The 18,532-nt window shown below is 39.2% G+C and overlaps 1 protein-coding gene across 3 annotated transcripts in view; it reads left to right on the forward strand.

Annotated features, from left to right (window-relative positions):
* Positions 1-18,532, forward strand: part of nrp2b (neuropilin 2b) — a 71,270-nt gene that overhangs the window by 23,815 nt on the left and 28,923 nt on the right. For all 3 annotated transcript variants that reach the window (XM_052565585.1, XM_052565586.1, XM_052565584.1), the window contains exons 4-7: positions 4,022-4,249; positions 6,191-6,346; positions 6,634-6,803; positions 9,626-9,781. In XM_052565585.1, coding sequence (XP_052421545.1) covers positions 4,022-4,249; positions 6,191-6,346; positions 6,634-6,803; positions 9,626-9,781 — 710 coding nt within the window. The remainder of the gene's footprint in view (positions 1-4,021; positions 4,250-6,190; positions 6,347-6,633; positions 6,804-9,625; positions 9,782-18,532) is intronic.

The following is an 18,532-nucleotide window of genomic DNA, read 5'->3' on the forward strand; positions in this document are numbered from 1 at the left end:
ATGATGACAAACTTTGCTGAAGTGCAAACGACATTCTAAGAGCCAGAAATCTCTATGCACATATTCATAAACATCCAAGTGTTCCCAACATCTGCATCATTGCTCGTGTATGTTGTATGGCTTAGATATAAATCATGCCAGCACACCTCACACATAGTACTGTAATCTCTCTTACACACACACACACGCACACACACACACACACCATTCACTCATCCATGACAAACATTCCTATTCTACCCAGCAACTCTCCTTAATAACAGCCCCCCCATTTCCCTCTGGCCACAGACAGACCCAGCCATGCACACCAATCCCGGCGCTGAGCATCCAACGCGTGGTCCAGACGCGGCTTTCCCTTGCTGGAGGAGGGGTGGGGGAGAGTTCCCCATCTTTCTGCAGCCTGGCTGTTTTTACCATGCTCACAAACATGAATTAATGAGAGCCAACAAAAAGGCTGATGGCGTCGGGGTCACTCATGCATACTGCAGCCCAGTACAGTAGTAGCTCAGCGGGGGTCTGGCATACTGTCTGGCCGTCTGAGGTGGAGTGAGTATGAGGGGTCAGCGCGTGACTGGCAGGCTCCAAACACACAGATATATTCACATACAGACAGCCTGTCTGAGAAACAAGCTGTAGTAAAGCATAATGTCACCACTGCAGGGTAAAGGCGTGTGACAGCACATCTGACCCAGTAATGGGGGGAACGTGCCAGATGGATGTTTTCACACAAATGTGTTTATGTGGTATTTAAGTGTCAGGAAATGGGGGGAAATAAAATGCAATCATAAAAAGAAAAGAAACTATAAATGGAATCAATTTTCAATTAATGATACGTATAAAGTTAAATAAATGACTAATTATAAATAACTATAATTACAAATAAGTATAAAAACATTCTTTTAAATAATGTACATATATATACACACGTCTGCGATAAAATAAAATAAAATCTGTTAGAAATGTATTTAATTCCCAATTCTAAAAGAGGAATAAGGAAGTAAGTCTTAAAATAAATGTCATGAGTCAAGAGGTAGAACTGTTACAAACTCTTATGCAAGTACACTTTGTAACATTTTGCTTCACTGGATAGACTGAGTTATAATAATGAGTTATTTATATCGCTGATCACTCGAGATGGGAGAAACAATAAGGAAAGAAAGTGCATATGTGTTAGAGAGAAACAACATCTAAACATGTGACGTGTACAGGCAGGTGCTAGTGGAAATGCATGACCATTTGCCAAGGATGTGAGCCTGACACATTCATACACACACAGGCCTTGAACAGATGTAGTATGCTGTATTAGTGCAGGAGGGTGTAACATTAACCCTGGCCTGCTGTCTCTCTCTCAGCTGCTCGGGGGGCAGACAGACCCTGGTTTCCTGTGTGCTGCCCACACTGAGCAAGTGCACAAGGTGATTCTACACACTATTTAAGAAGGCTTCAGGCACCCTTGTCTATCATATTAGCCTCTCTAAAAATATGTGATTAATGCAGCTGTCACAATCAAACTCAATGAAAGCTGGTTACTGCCTTAGAAGAAATAATAAAAAAAGGAAATTGAGAGACAAAGTTTTAAACAAACAAACATTTATGCATTTGGCAGTTGCTTTCATTCAAAGCAACTTGGAACATTCCATTCAAGAAATATATATTTATATCAGTCCTTGTATTCCCTGGGAATTCCCTAGCACCATCCATAAATGTTTGAGCTACAGAAATGCACTTAAAATAAAATAAAATGTAATTTAATAAAGTACCCCAAAAAAAGGAAAAGGAAATACAGTGACAAATTAATTTTTTTTTGATAATAATACAAATAAAATAAAATAAAAACACCAATAATTTTAAAATAAATCACATTTTAAAAATAATTCTTAACCAATTATTAAATAGCAATAAATATTTAATAAAAAAATATAAAAACAATTTAATTTTAATACCTTGGTTATGTCTTCTAGTAAACAGTTTGTTCTAGAAAAAATTTAATTGCGATTATGAATACTTTCAAGTACCTTTATTTTATTTATTTATTTATTATTATTAATTTATTTATTTATTTTTAATTTTTTATGAATCCATCTATGATCACAGAAGACCACTAAAAATATGCATTTATGTGATCTTTATGTGATGTTTACAGAAAAATTTTGCTGTATATAGTTACTGGGTCCAAAATGTTGCACAGGTTGGACTGGACATGGTGTTATTGGGGCAGAATGGAGTTCCACCCAGGGGTCTAGGTTTGGCTTGTTTACTTCGGACAAAATACACTTGCACACCACATTTGCTTTTAGATTTATTAAAAATGCTACTGGGGGGATTGAACTCGCATCCTTTTGACCTCAAAAAATTATTTTTAAACTGCCACATTCTAGAATCTGTGCAGACGCTTGTGCATGAGAGCATCAATGTGAGTGAGCATGTTTGTGAGTCTCAAGGGCAGGTCTGAACCCGTCCACATGGGGTCACTGACCTGTCATTAAGGCCTCAGACATTATACTGCAGTCTACAGCTCTAGTACTTTAAATAGTGCTCTGTTCATTTTGAAATGGGATATTCAGTATGTTGTATAGGTGATATGGGGTTGCGTGAAGCACATTTGTCATTCCAAGTTCCCACACAGCTGCTTGGTGAGCACAGAAATAGTTAAGTTATTGAGGGGTTAAGAGTCACAGATCACTGAGCGTTTGTTCTCTGAGCCATTGATGTTTTACCCCCACAGCCCCTGTCAGCAGCTCCTCAAACTATTTCTCTTACTTTCTCTCTCATCTGTGCTTTTATTTTTTTAAATGATGACAGCAGAACTTCCTGTGCCTCAAACGGAGATCCTTTGAGATTACGGGAAGAATATCATGGGATTTGATGGGCTTGACTGCATGTGTGTGTTCAGGTGTGAGCATGTGTTTGCCCTTCTGTGCATTAGTATGAGCAGTGTGACTCTGCAGGCCTCCAAAAAGGTGGCGTTACACATGAACGTGCCGTGCATAGTGTCAAAGGCTGGTGTGTAGGACTTGTATCACGGCTGAAGGTGAAGCATGACCGTGCATGTGTTAGCATACAAGGAACACTAACTCTGTGACACAAAGCCAAACACTATCCAGAATAAGCTTAAAACCAGCTTGAAACTATAAAGGTTTACTACACAGCCTTAAAGGGATAGCTAGTTTACCTAGATATGAAAATCCTGTCATTATTTACCCATTGTTCCAAAGCAATGTGATAGCCTTTCTATTGTGAAACACAAAAGAAAATGTTAAGCCGAATGTCCAAGCTGCTCTTTTTCATACAGTTCAATTGTTTGTTTATTTATATTGGTGATAGAATTTCACGAAAGTTTGGGTTCCTGAATAAAAATGTATCTTAAATAATATGATAAATTGACCTAGCTTTACACAACATATAATCACAAAACATTAATATACTGTATACAAATATTATAAAAGTCTAAAATAAAGATAGTCTAAATATTCTGTGCTATGTATGGGACTCAAATCAGTGAACCTTTTTCATTACAAGAACCTTCCGAATGAAGCAATTTGATGGACAGACTTTTCTATGCTAAAATTGAAGAGAGTGAACCACTGTGCTTGCTTTGACAGGTTAAACTGAGATGCGTGTCATACAACATCATGTCCTGAAATGACACCTTAACATACAGTACGTCTGTCTATGTCACAGAAATCCCTCTGGCATTAGACACAAACATGCAGCATGAGAACCGCTGAGCATCATCTGACTATAGCGGTAACTGAGTATTGACAGCAGCTTCAGGGATGGGAAATCATTCTAATTCAGCACTTTTGCAGATGAAGGATTTTTCAATACGGATATAAAGCTTCACTTTGATGAATGTTCCCGTTTTCACACATCAATATGTGTGTCTATTTCTGTGAGTGCAATAGATAAAAGAACGCTTGTGTCTCTCCAGCCCCTCTAGAAAGCGTCATGTCTCACACATGCACATAACGCTGTGTTTCTGCTGCTGTCTTCACATATTTTCTGATTTCTCTTCCTCCAGGCTCCGACTGTTCCAGAAACTTCACCAGTCCGTCAGGTGTGATCGAGTCGCCCGGCTTCCCTGACAAATACCCCCACAATCTGGAGTGCACCTTCATCATCATCGTCCCTCCTCACATGGATGTCACCCTCACCTTCCTGACTTTCGACCTGGAGAACGATCCCTTGCAGGGCTCGGAGGGCGAGTGCAAGTACGACTGGCTGGAGGTGTGGGACGGCCTCCCGCAGGGTGAGTCTAGATGTTGTAATCCTGAAGAATTCTGTTTGGATTTACAGTCGGGGTTCGGATTAGACCGCGGTATTCCAAAGTCCAGACCACCCGTGACTTTAAGAGGATTGCGTTTCCCATTTCCCTCTGACCTCATTGTCTGCTTTGAGATCAGTATGTTGCATGTCTACCGTACGTAATTTGGTCACTTAATGATTTCTAATCCACATACCATTCACTATCGCACTATAGGCCATCTGGTTGGTTTATCCACCAGTCTGTACAGCTGTTCGCTCTTGCCCTGTGACACGCACCACCCATCCATTGGCCGCTGCGCTTGCAGCTCCGCCGGTATGAAGCTCAGGCGCATTGCTGTCGTGCTGTTACTGCGGCTGCTGCTGGAGCTATTTTAGTAGTGAGCGTTGGCAGATGAAAGCGGAGCCCAGGGCCTTGCTTTGACTTATCTGCACCAGGCGTGGCCAAAAAGCCACGGAACCCATATTCTTCTGCATGTAGGGGTGGAGGAGTCGGAGGACGGGGGGGGGGTAACAGCAGCCATGGTAACCTTTATCAGGAAAGTGAAAATGGGGCGTGAATAACACTGCAATCGGATTTAATCCTCGTCTGGAACAGAGCGCTGTGGAATACACTCTTTTCCCCCCAGCTGTCTTATTAATGCTTCAGCCCCGAGACCCCCATACTGCCCCCACCCTCGCCCTTCTGCCTCTGGTTGGGCTTCAAATTGTAACGCTGCAAATGCTCATATAATCAGACACAATAACAGTAGACACTAAAACACAACAGTATATTTAAGGTGGTTTAATAAATCTAACTAACTTAAACCAAGATTGTCAGGTTCAACAGCTAGTAGTACAGCTCTCATTATATAATATAATTTAAAAAGCCCATACTCATTATTGTAATGTTTGCATATAGTTGTATATTTTTACTGTTTAATCCATAATCATTAATTTAATGAAAATATAGTGGAAAATATGTTTAACTGTGCAAATGCCTCTTTATTTGCTTTATGAATAAAATATGTATATATATACTACTTCAGGTAATATGATATTCATTATAGATATTTTTTTTTTCAATTTCACTGACATTTTCCACCATTTTTTTTTTCATAAATAAAATCAATGTAAAATGTCTTAATTTTCTATATGAAGAAAAGATAGAATTAAATTAAATAAAAAATTTCATTTTTTATTTTTAATATTGAAAAATATCTATTTTTACATTTCACTTTATGAAATATGAAAATATAGTGGAAAATATGCTTAACTGTGCAATTTATGTTCTATATATGTTTAATATATCAAAATAATTTGTAAAACTTAATATAATTTAAAAAAAAAATCAATATGCAATATGCATTTTCTTTGCTGGGAAAAAGGAAGCCTGCTTTTACATTCGCCTGATCTTATTTACAATTCTTTTTGAAATTTGATTTTTTAAGAGGGATTGTAAGCAACTTTTAATAAGCAAGATTCACACACATACACACAGATAACGTCCTGATCAAAGTAGTGTACAATAGTCACCTGAATCGATCATCAACACCATCAAAGGCGAGAGAGAGAGTTATTTCAAGCTCCCGTTCGAGAGCACTTGCAGTATTAAAGCCCTTTCCTCTCCAAAAGAGAAGAAAATCAATGTACTTGATTGATATGAGGCTATTTCATCCATCCAGGAATCTGTGTGTGTGCGTCAGGATGGAGGATGGATTCATTACTGTGAGACAGCAGCCCCTCTACAGCATTACAACCTGACCAAACTGAATCACATACATTTGTTGACAGATAAATGTCCCAGAATTCAGAGAGATGGTGTGTATAGGTTGTAGGCACATAAACAGAATAACCAGCCTAATCTTATGAGTGGCCAGCTGGAGCAAAATGAGTCCCGTTCACATCCCAGCACTGAGAAACCATTTCTTATATTTGTGTTTTGCAGTGGGACCTCTGATTGGGCGGCACTGTGGTACCAAAATCCCCTCTGAAATACAATCCTCCACTGGTATCCTCTCTCTGTCCTTTCATACTGATATGGCCGTGGCCAAAGATGGATTCTCTGCTCGCTACAACATGACGCTCAAGGAGGTCAATGACAGTAAGTCCTGTTTTTTCTTTTAGCTTTGAAACTGAACTGTTGGTCCAGCTACCAATGCAAAAATGTAGTTGGAACTAAATGAAAGCTACTTAAGAGGGTGTCTTTTAATTATCTTCTTTTTTAACAAGTTTTTTACATAAACTGAACAATATGATCCAGTAAAATGAATCAGACTACAAAGTTAGTAGCAGCCTTGCTTGTAGCTACTCTTCAACACTGTTGTTTATTTGCATGTCTGTCTTTTATCTCTGCTTTAATAAAAATAAAAAATAAATTATGTTCCACAGATTTCCACTGCAGTAATGCTCTTGGCATGGAGTCAAACAAGATCAGCGATGACCAGATTTCTGCATCATCCTTCTTTTATGATGGGCGATGGTCCCCCAGACAGGCTCGACTTAACTTTGAAGATAACGCTTGGACGCCCAATGAGGACAGCAACAAAGAATACATCCAGGTGAGGTTTCGTTTCTCTCTCACTTTCGTGTCTACAAGTTCCCATCCTTCTCAACTTACTTACAATGCTCTGTGGAATCTCAAAAGGCTTGTTAACGGACATATGGATTTGAGATTTCTGGTTCGGGCCGGAAGTCAGCCGGGTTAGGTGCTACGCCATGCCTCCAGAATGAGCCTCATTACTTTTGGTGTTCCTTTAAGCGGTGTGTCATATCTGTGTCAGGATGCTGCTGAGTTGTGGGCTTCTGGTAGAGCTCACAGCTGTTGTGTTGTGTTAACACCTGACATCTCTCCCTCGCTCTCGGGGTCCACGGCCCAGGCATCCATCTTGACAAACAGCTGTCATAAATGCCAATATGCCCGTGGACCATACTTCACCCAGACACCTTGGCTCTGCTGTGTGTGTGTTCAGAATAAGAGAGGTTGTTCTGCAGCTGAGTGTATCATTGATATTCGTCGATTTATCCAGGGTTTCAGGATAACTTAACTGATGATTTTACCTTGAAGGAATGATGTGGGCACAATACGAGTTAAGATCTGTTGATGAAAGCATCTGTGGCATAATGAGTTACAGGTTGGAGCCAGTTGTTTAAAAACTGTTTCAAAATAATTATTTTATTTTATTTTAAATAATGGCTCCAGTATGGCACTCGCAAATTAGGGCTAACTGTTGTCTAAGCCGTTGTCAATCCCGCCAGTCGGTTCACTCCCAAGCCCTCAGCTGGCAGCAGCCCGCTCCTTAAAGGAGGAATATAAGGAGAAAATGCACCATGAGCCCGCTCCAGTGTCGGCTTAAGCCCCTGAGTCCACTCCAGTGTCGGCTCCAGCCTCTAAGCCCGCTTTTTTTTTTTTTACTGAGAAAATAGACAAAATTATCATCTGTGGTAATCAACATTATTCCACAGATACTGTTGATAGCGTTTAGTTTGTTTTGAGCCCATAACATCTCTTTAACATCACATCAGATCTTCTCTTATGCTCTTTTCTCATTGTTTCTCCCCCTCTCTCTTTATTACTATTCATCAGGGACTCACTTCTCAGACATGTTAGGTTATCTCTCTCTCTCTCTCTCTTCCTGGTCTCTGGGCGCATGCAGGGGTTGATGATGCACAGCCCACTCTGATGGTAACAGCCACTTGATTGATGAGGGTCCTTTCCTAGGAATAAATAGTTAGCAGCAGTCCTGGGTTCTATTGATTTTTTTGTCTAGGTGTGTTTCTCCGTGGCCCTAAGCAGCTTTGCAGAAGGTTCTAGGTTGTGTGTGTGTGCACTCGGATCTGTGTGTGAAAGCCACACCTGTCTCTCTGACAGATAACAAACGCTGCAGTTTTCCCGCTCATGTTCGGATGACATCCCGCTGAGCAGGGAGAGCCGAGGATCATGGGTAACAGCCCTCCTCTAGGACGGGAGCTGAATGCCTGATTAAGAAGCTCACTGCGGTAGAAGCGGAGGGGCAGAGAGGCGGCTCTCACACCGCAATCATCATCATCATCGTTGCGGGGTGGGGTGGGGGGGTCTGGAGAGCGAGGGAGGTTGATAATCTGTGTGGAGAGAGGGAGAGTTGAATGAAGGTGGTTAGTATCGATCAGAGCTCAGGTGATTGATCTTAAGGCTCTGATAGCACCTCCGCTGCCGCCCGTGATCTGCAGAGAGGGGATGCCTCATATTCCCACAGCTCTATCCATCTTTCAGCTCTTCCCTCTATCTCATTCCTCTCACATCTCTCCTTCTGCTTCTTTACTTATCTCACTCTCTCATCATCCTGATTTGAGTGGGATTTCTAAGAACACTAGAATACAATATTAAATAAAGAAATATAACTGAAAAATGAAACACAAAAATTATACGTTCATGACTCCAAACTGTAATAAAGTAAATAAAAAAAAAGTAACAAATTTATTTTAGTCTGATTTTTAATTTTACACAATATGTTGCCCTGAGAAATTTTATATTTCAAATTATTTAAATGTTTATTTAGTTTTAGTATAATTCAGTGTTATAAAATATATCCTTACACAATATAAAAAAAAATATAAGCAGAAATATTTGAACTTAAATTAAAAATGAAATTATCTGAAATTCTTACCCAAAAAAAATCACAAAAATACTAGGCTGATATTTACACTAGGGCTTTGTTCAAATCTCTAATCCAAAGCAATAAACATTTTAGTGGATTACATTTGTTAAATTTGCGAATTTGTCTGTCCACACTAGCAATGAAACCAGTCTGAAGATATTTGAGAGTTAATATGTGACCCTGGAGCACATAACCAGTCTTAAGTCTCTGAGGTATATTTTTAGCAGTAGCCAAAAAACATTGCATGGGTCAAAATTATAATTTTTTCTTTTATGCCAGGAATCATTCTGATATTAAGTAAAGATCATGTTTCATGATTTTCATGAAACTTCAGGTTTCATAAAATTTCCTACTGTAAATATATCAAAACTTTTTTATTAGTAGTAAAATGCAGAGCTAAAAACTTAATTTAGACAACTTAAAAGGTGATCATCTCAGTATTTAGATTTTCTTTTGGCACCCTTAGATTCCAGATTTTCAAATAGTTGTATCTCTGCCAAATATTGTCCAATCCTAACAAACCATTCATCAATCGAAAGCTTATTTATATAAATCTGATGGACCCTTATGACTGGTTTTGAGGTCCAGGGTCACACATACTTTAATGTGGACCATGATTTCGAGTCCCAGCACAACTCACAGAAACAGAAAACAAAGCAGTCAACAAAATGCCCTGTTATAATTAATTACAACAAAAACCCTTCTAAGAGCACAGATTTAATTGAATTCCTCCTTTTTTTTCTTAGGTGGACCTGCACTTCCTAAAGGTCCTGACAGGCATCGCCACCCAGGGTGCAGTCTCTAAAGAGACACACAAGTCCTACTTCGTTACCTCTTTCAAGCTAGAGGTCAGCACTAACGGAGAAGACTGGATGATCTACCGCTACGGCAAGAACCACAAGGTACGATCACGTGGGAGCGGCACCTGTGAGAGATAAAGCACTCAGTTGTGCTGGTTATAGAGATGAAGTAATGTGCATGTGAGACTAGAGAACCAGAAAATAACTGAAAAGGTGATAGTATAGTTTTAACCTGTTTCTGTTATGGGTTAGTTAAAAGTCCCTGGAAACCCTGTATGGAGTTGATTGCTAGACAGGGGAACATGTGAAAGCTCTGATGTTAGCGTGATGATTTTGGGAGAAGCTGTAAAAAACATCAGCCCGACTGAGAATAACCTGGCAAATACGACACCGGCCGGCCACCAACTGATGTTTGGGTATTTAGCCCCGGACCCCCTGCTGGAATAGCCTCTGGCTTTAATCTTCCAGAAAATCTCAGAGCGCTGTCCTCCCTTAATGTGCTCGCTGTTTTTATGGCTTTGGTTTCAGTTCAGCTAAGCTTTGTTAAGAAGTCTGGCTGTGTCGGGATGAGAGATTCGCGCCTTATGGGAGGCGTGACTGGTCAGTGTCCATTTAGAAATGGTACTATTAAGTAATGTTCTGTTTATTCATATGCCTGGGAGGAATATATTTCAATGTCAGCAGCTATCTAGTAAGATGCCTCAGTCCTGCAGACGAAAGGCATTCAGTCATGGCTTTTTTAATATTGCCTATATAGATTAACAGGAAATAGGGTGTTGGCATTGAAATGAAATGTAAATTTTCAATACAGTAAACCTTATTGTAAGTGAGCGTCATGTAAATGGATTTCGAGTCAGGCAGGTTATTATTTTTCAGAGCTGTGTGGTGATGGTTTGGGTTGATAGCACCACATCAGGCTCCCATCGGTCTCGAATAATGATGGTGGATGTGTGTGTGTCCCTGGTCTAGAGGATGCTGACAGATTGTGTTTGTGTGTGTGTATACGGACAAACAGGAAGAGCTGCTGAGGAAGATCACTGTAGGCTGGTGGCTGATAGTAAGTGTGTGTGGTGTAAGTGTGATATCAGCAGAGCTGGGCTTAATTTCTACTCAGACTGCCTCAGCTGCTGTGGCGGGTTTTCAGTTCACTACTAGATTACCTGCAGGACACTCATTCAGTCACTGCTAAATCAGATCTGATAAGATCTCACACACACACACACAGCTGTGCTACAAAACCTTTTTGTGTGCTGCGGATATACAGTAGGAAGCGACAGTAAAAGGCAACATCCTAACTAAAATATAACCTTATAAGTTACATTACCTTACAACGGATTTGTAACACTCTACACAGCAAAACTAATTTAAAGATTCAAACAGACTCAGATATAATCATATTAATGTGCTAACTACTAATATACTAATGTGGCTTGGACAATTTTTGATACTTTAAGTATTGTTCAGTGTTTTAGACTTAAGTTCAGTATTCAGTTCAGCATAAAATTACTTTAAGGGATAGTTCTCCCAAAAATTAAAATTCTGTCATCTGTTACTCACTTTCATGTCGTTCCAAACCAGTAAGATCTTAATTTATCTTCAGAACACAAATTAAGATATTGTTGATGAAATCCAAAAGCTTTCTGACCCTGCATAGACAGCAACACAACTTACATGTTTAAGGTCCTGAAAGGTAGTAAAGGCATCGATAAAATCAGTGGTTCAACCATCATTTTTGAACGTTGTAGTTGTGATGAATGAAGGCATTTGGAATGACTTGAGGTTGATCAATTAATGACAGAATTTTTATTTTTGGATGCACTATCGCTTTAAATACATTAATAAAACATTTATATTGTTGCAAAAAAAAATTCTAAATCAAATAAGTACTGTTCTTCTGCACTTTCTTTATATCAAAGAATCATGAAAGGAAATATACCATTGTTTCCACAAAATAATAATAATAATTTAAAAAAATTAAGCAGCTCAGCTGTTTTTAAAATGTATCATAATGAGAAGAAATGTTTCTTGATCAACAAATCAGCATGTTAGAATGAATTCTGAAGGATCATGTGACACTGGCGCCTCCTTTACCATTACAGGAATAAAATGTAAAGATTGTAATAATATATCAGTAATTTTCCATTTTGTGTGGTGCTTTTTTGTAGAGTTGTTCCGATTCCGATACTAGTATCGGAAATATCTCCGATACCACAACAAATTCTGGCATCGGCATCGGCGAGTACATGAACCCATATACCGATCTGATACCATTTTCTTAAAAAAGACCTAGTTATGACCGCAAGCTTTGCCTAACCGCTGCACGGTTCTTCTTCGCTGCTCAAAATGCATTGAAAACACAGGAAGTTGTGCTGTGTTGCCACAAGCAACCCCTGTTTAGAGCAGCGAAGAAGAAATGAAAACGCGTTAGCAGCCCTTATCTATATATGACTGGATCACTCATCACATTCTAAACTGCCAAAAGACAGTGAAGCCGCTACTATATTATAGATCAGTGGTTAGCAGTATGTCTCTGTAGTACCGGTAGTTACAGACTCTCGAGTATATTCAGTACCGGCAGCTGCGTTCAGTCGCTTCCGTGTAAGTCAAAACGCAGGGCTCCAGACAGTAGCCGAATATATACTAGTGTCTGTGAATATTAAACTGCAAAATACTATTTAAATATTACTCCCGCAAAATCTACATCTCTGTGGGTGACTGGCACAGATGCGCGAGAGCTCGCTGTTTTGTAGTCTGTGCTGTGTGTCATGAGGACACGAACGCATAAACCGTCACTTCATGAGAATTTACCGTTTCATTTGAGAATACTGTCATATCATAAACACAGACACTCAAAGATCTTCATGGCAGCCCATTAAAATAAATGTTTGGTTTACATGAGTAAATTGACAATATATAAAGCTACTGTTGTAGCCTACAGTAATAATAATACATCTCTATAATAATAATAATTATGCCTAGATGGTTGCTTGTTTTTTACTTGTTTTTTACTTGTTAGAGATTATCTGATTAATAGATCTTTTTTTATATTCCTAGACTTATTTGTTGCAGTTTTTTATACAGTTATATTGTAAAACTTAAATACCTTTTTTAGTTTGCGGTGTTAGATTTTTGGCTGCATTTGAAGTTCTTTTTTGCATAAGAAAATAAATAATACTGTCAAATTCATGTTAGATAATAAAAATACTGTAATAAATACAGTAGTTCACCATGTATTTGTTCATGTTTTATTGAGGGATCTGTCTGAAGCACACCATAAAAAAATTCTAGCAATTTACACAGGGCTAGTAGTATATACAGCTGTATATACAGATATACACCCAGGTATCGGATCAGTACTCGGTATCGGCCGATACCCTGAGCCCAGGTATCGGAATCGGTATCGGGAAGAGAAAAAGGGTATCGGAACATCTCTACTTTTTTGATCAAATAAATGTATCCTTGTTAAGCGTAAGAAACTTCTGTGCAAGGAAACAGAGTGTTGCCATAGAATTTGACCAAAAAAGGCAGCATATTTATGCCAGTTCATACCTACTGAAACAGACTTTTTAACCGGGAGGGCAACTATGATGCCTTAAAATAGTGTTCGCTCTTTTGGAACAGATTCCTTTTACTGGAAACCCAGCACACAGAAACACATGCATATACTGTATAGAGCCGATCCCACGACTGTATCGTTTCCACACACTCCCTCTTGACACTGTATCTGATAAAGCCATCAAAGTAATGACAGAACAATTTATGCTATTTTCACAAACATACTGTTTCAAATTGCAAGGAGGTCAAAAGGCCTCAATTCCATTTCCACTGGTGGGGAACATAAGTGAGTCCCTTATGTAAGGTCCCACACCTGCACTTAAGGTCAACGTGAACGTTTAAAGCAGCCTTGTCATTGACAGAGATCATTATGAAGGTCTGGTAAATTCCTTGCTTGTTTAACAATACCATAAGGGGGAGGGGGGGTTATATATAGAGAGAGAGCATATGGTATGTGTGTTAAGTTTGTTAACGTGTCAGATCCTGAGGCAAAGCAACGGAGAGCACTGTCATGGGAGATGACATCAGCTCGGACTTCAAAACAGCATCCTGACAGATCCGTCCATCTCTGTGCATTCCTCCGCTTCACATGGAGAGCGTGGATAATGGAAGACCGCTGCCAGATCCCGGGAGGACTCCTCTGTTCTTTGGGAGTGTACTGCTGAGGGTTTAACCTTTAGTGATGTCATAGACTAGAGAATAGATGCTCTTTGAGTCGAGTTGTCAGCATAAAGCACAGCCAGAGTGTGTGACGGTGGAATGTGTGGAAACCGTTTCACACATACTCAAACAAAAATACACAGTTACCTGTCTTTAGTGGGGTCGTGCAAATGTGGTTTTCCTTCACTGTGATAAATGGTGGTTTTAGAGGAAACATTTACACCTCTGAGGGTCATAAAACATATCGTCTGTTCTTCCAATTACAGTGTGTACCGATTCCAAGTTGACTTAAAGCAGCAGTGTGTCATTTTTATGTTGCTAGTTTCACCATTGTTTGAGAAACTTTTCTGGAAGTAAAGGCAGTAGGATTTTCCTTTGGCTTTTGACTTATTGCAAAAATAAGCTTTATACAGTAGGTTTAGTTTACCAAGATAATGCAATCACCAGAAGTAAAAAGTAGGGCCGGGACTCGATTAAAAAAATTAATCTAATTAATTAGAGGCTTTGTAATTAATTAATCGAAATTAATCGCATTTTAATCGCATATAAATATTTGACCTGAGAACAGTGAGAAGTATTTTTTTTTTTCACATGGATTTATAGTATACCATTGAATAATGACTGAATACATAAGCTTAAGCAACAAAATATTGTTTATTTTTGTTCAACCAAGTCTAGCAGACCAGTGCAATTTTTGCCATGAAGTGTAGCAATAGCATATTTAGAAACAATTTAGAAATAGTACATTTCAGAAATTCAGGAAGCTTATAGGTGCTGGAACCTTCTGTAAAGAGTTTTTTTTAAGTAAAACACAATAATGTCAATTACATTCAGAACATTGGAAACACTGACTATTAGAAAACATCTCTCTGTTGCTTCAGAGGCCATAACATATTAAGTCAAACTCTCATTAACCTTGGCCAAAACAATAAAGAGTTCAACATAAACTGTTGCACCAACAAAATAATATATAGTTCAACATAAAGTGTAAAGTCCACGCTAGCTGCTATATGTTGTGCGTTGAGGTGATACTTGAGGCTCGATGTGCTGCAGTGATATCATAGACAGTAGTGATATGCGAAGCGAACGCTAGTTGGTGCTTCAGTATATTCGGTCCGCCGAAACAAATCCAGTGAGAAACGTTCCGCGGTGCAAAAATAAGTTATTAAAAATGCGGGATTTTTTTTTTATGTAATTAATTAATCTTAGTTAACGCGTTATTTTTTGTGTAATTAATTAATCTCAATTAACGCGTTAAAGTCCCGGCCCTAGTAAAAAGCAAATGTTAGGGTATAAGCAATACCACCGTTGCACAACTTCCTCATCAACACTAAGCTTCTGACAATCTTTCAACTTTTATTCAAAATCTACAAGTTTAAGATAGAACAGGCTCCAAAATCACAAGAATAAACACAGTGAGGCTTTGAATATGGACTATTGAGTATATGAGTTTTCCTATTCATTGCAATGATTTTCCCAAGACAAGTCAAAGGTAATGTATGTTATGTCTTAGTATAAAACATCTCAATAATGAGCATGTCACCCTTGTTTCAGCCCAAAAATCCATGAAAAAGAACAATGATGATGGAACCTGAAGTGCAAAAATACATATTTGCTGATTTTTTTGGAGTCATTCCTGCAGCAGTCGATTAATCAAACAAAAAGGAATCCTTCTACAAGTTGCTTACCTTTTTTAAATTTCCAGAATTCTTTTCAGAAACACAGTGGGAAGGTAAAGCAAGAGGGAGGGCTTTCACATTCCAATGTCAATCTCACATGCAGACTGGGATTTAAGAGGAACGCAGGAACCAAATCAACATTTTTCACTGATTTCTCTCTCTCCTCCAAATAGGATTTAGTCTGTCAGCCATTGTGATCCAAAAGATGAGCTTCCAAACTAAATAAGCTTTATAGAGGGAGTTTTGTGTTTTATATTTACAACATGTAGAATCGCACTCTTGAAGTTTTTGATTTATGCTTCAATTTTGTCCGAAAGTATTTAGTAGTACTTAAAATTCATGACACATCACAAGCCCTACTAAACAATAAACACCTGCTCTCTGTCATACGGCAATCAGTGAATGGCAGCAACACACCGTATTTGGCCACAGTGTTCAGGTATACCACCAACAGACTATCAGTCAAAACCATCCTTGACAGCAGAGCACACAGCCAAGGGCCACCAGGGGCCCAAAGCCAACACACAGCCTCCAAACTGGTTAAGCAAAAACTGACAGATCAAGTTATACTTCATCTAAAGCTCTTCTGAACTTTCTAATCCCTCTATAATTATTCTACATGCAGTTTTTATGACCTCGTATTAATCGAGAGGGTACATGAGATATTTGTACTTATAAAATAATTTGTCCCAGAACTATTTCTGTCTGTCTCTCTCCATGTTTCTCCTCCTCTGAGGCTGAGCCTGCACTGGCCTGCAGCCAACTAAAGCCTGACTGCTCTGTCAACATCTTCATCTGGGCCGTGGAGGTGTGGGAGAGAGCAGAAGAAGGGCTGAGAGAGAGAAAGAGAGAGAGAGAGAGAGAGAGAGTAATGACTCAAGCAGAGCTGTAAACGCTGACCACATTTCCCAGTGGCCCCATCAGTCTGAGGGAGAAAAAAAAACGTATGGCAGTGAGCCAATGCAAAGCAGCGAGAGATGGAGGGAACGAATGACAAAAAGATAGACAGGTAGAAGGATGGACAGTGCAGGGAATGCGGCACCTCTTTCATCTCCCATGACCCAGTTGTGGCCATGTGGCTTTCCGTAACCCAGCCCAAGCAGTCAGGCATTTTGGGAGAGAGTGTCCACTCTTTTGCGACCACAAATTCTCTCTTCTCTCACTTTATTATATTAACAGTGACAATGTCTCACAGGAAGTGTGTGTGTGTGTGTCCTCACACTTTAACCTCATAGAGAGTTCGCTTTGGGGTTTTTTATTATTTAAGTAGACCGCCCTAGTGCCAGACATTTGAATAATTCAGACTAATTTTTGGGGGACTCCTCACCAGTAACCTGCCCTGCTGGCTGTCACTGAGGACCCATTTCATCTCATGAATATTCCCTCACACATACACATTTTGGTGTGCTGATACATTTCCAAGGAAGTTCATTCAGTATAGCTGCTCCTGGACTGTCAGACGGGATTTTTCAATAATTCATATAACAGTTAATCTACATCCACCCTCATTGATCTGTCTGTGTGTGAGTGTCTAGACAGACCGGCAGCACTGCGGCCGTTTGTGCTGTCAACAAAGTTTTTTCACAGGTATCTGGCATGGATTGGATCTTTTTGCAAATGTATAAACAAAAACACATGAGATCTTGCGTGACTTGAATCTAAACACTCTTTAAAGGTGCTGGATGTAGGATTGAGACCGAGTGGTTGAACTAGATATTGCAGTCCAAATTCAAAATATTGGAGAGGGGTTTTTTCACCCGACCCATCTTCCTCAGGCTTGACGCACTCCAGGGTTGCCAGATTGATGACACAAACAGGAACGAGTGAACCTGACGATGAATTAATTGAAAAAGGCTGTGTTTTCCGCCAACTGGTAACCAGGGGTCTGAAATACAACTGGGTAAACTAACTGACAGTGGGCGGGTTTTACAGACCAAAACAAAGACAAACATTCCGACACGGAACGCACATTTTCAAAGGAGAATAACTGACTGTGGCATTTTTTTTTTTCAGATAAACAAGTTCTTAAATATCTACAAGCATATTACAGTATTCTTATGTTTTAGTAGAGTCAGAATCTTACATACAGCACCTTTAATGTCTTTACAAGCCTTTTTTATAGTTTGGTGTCAAACCTGGTGCTCAGTAAGAAGAATCATGGCCTGTTGTTCCATGTGAGCTGTAAGAGTATTCCTCATAGCCTTGCAGCCTGTTTTATTTATTAACGAGATGTATACAAAGCTAAATTCTCTTAAGTTTGTCTTAATATCTGTGAAGCTCATTGAACTTTACAAATGAAGATGATTAATTGCGTGATATATAGTAATAGTGCAGGGCAGACCAGTTTTTTATGTAAATGTTTGAATATTAACACCGTTGGTTATCCCAAAGTGAATTAAAAAAAACTGGACAGAAAAAAAACAGATATGTGTGAAAATTTTGTTTTATGTATTTTGGGGAATGTATTTCTGAACATATTTTTTTAAGTCATTATTTATCCTTTCATCTGGCAATAAGTATACTCTTAACTTTGCTTAATAAGTTTTACCTTGTTTAATACCCTCCTTATAAAAGTATAGCAGATTTTTCCACAAGAATCTGAAAACGTATGCTTGTATCTAACACCAGATACACTCAGACCCCCACCCACATATCAAACATCATCACCTGAGACAGATAACACATACATGATCCCCCCACAGACAGCATGCTAGGAAGCACTAGCAGCCATGCCTGAGGGAACCTGATATAACGTACTCAAATGCATGATTCATGATCGTTATTTAGCATAAACCTTCCAATGATGGCTGTGTCCATTTGTTATGTCCCTGGCTACGGGCACACATGCACACGCAGAGAGTACATCAATCAAAGATTATGCCTAGACTGCACAGTGACAGGCAAATAATGAAAAAACGACAGTATGAGGGCAAAAGAAGAGGAGGGAAGGGGTGCGAGG

This window comes from Carassius gibelio, chromosome B9, assembly GCF_023724105.1.
Source record: "Carassius gibelio isolate Cgi1373 ecotype wild population from Czech Republic chromosome B9, carGib1.2-hapl.c, whole genome shotgun sequence".
In the NCBI taxonomy this organism is placed as follows: Eukaryota; Metazoa; Chordata; class Actinopteri; order Cypriniformes; family Cyprinidae; genus Carassius; species Carassius gibelio.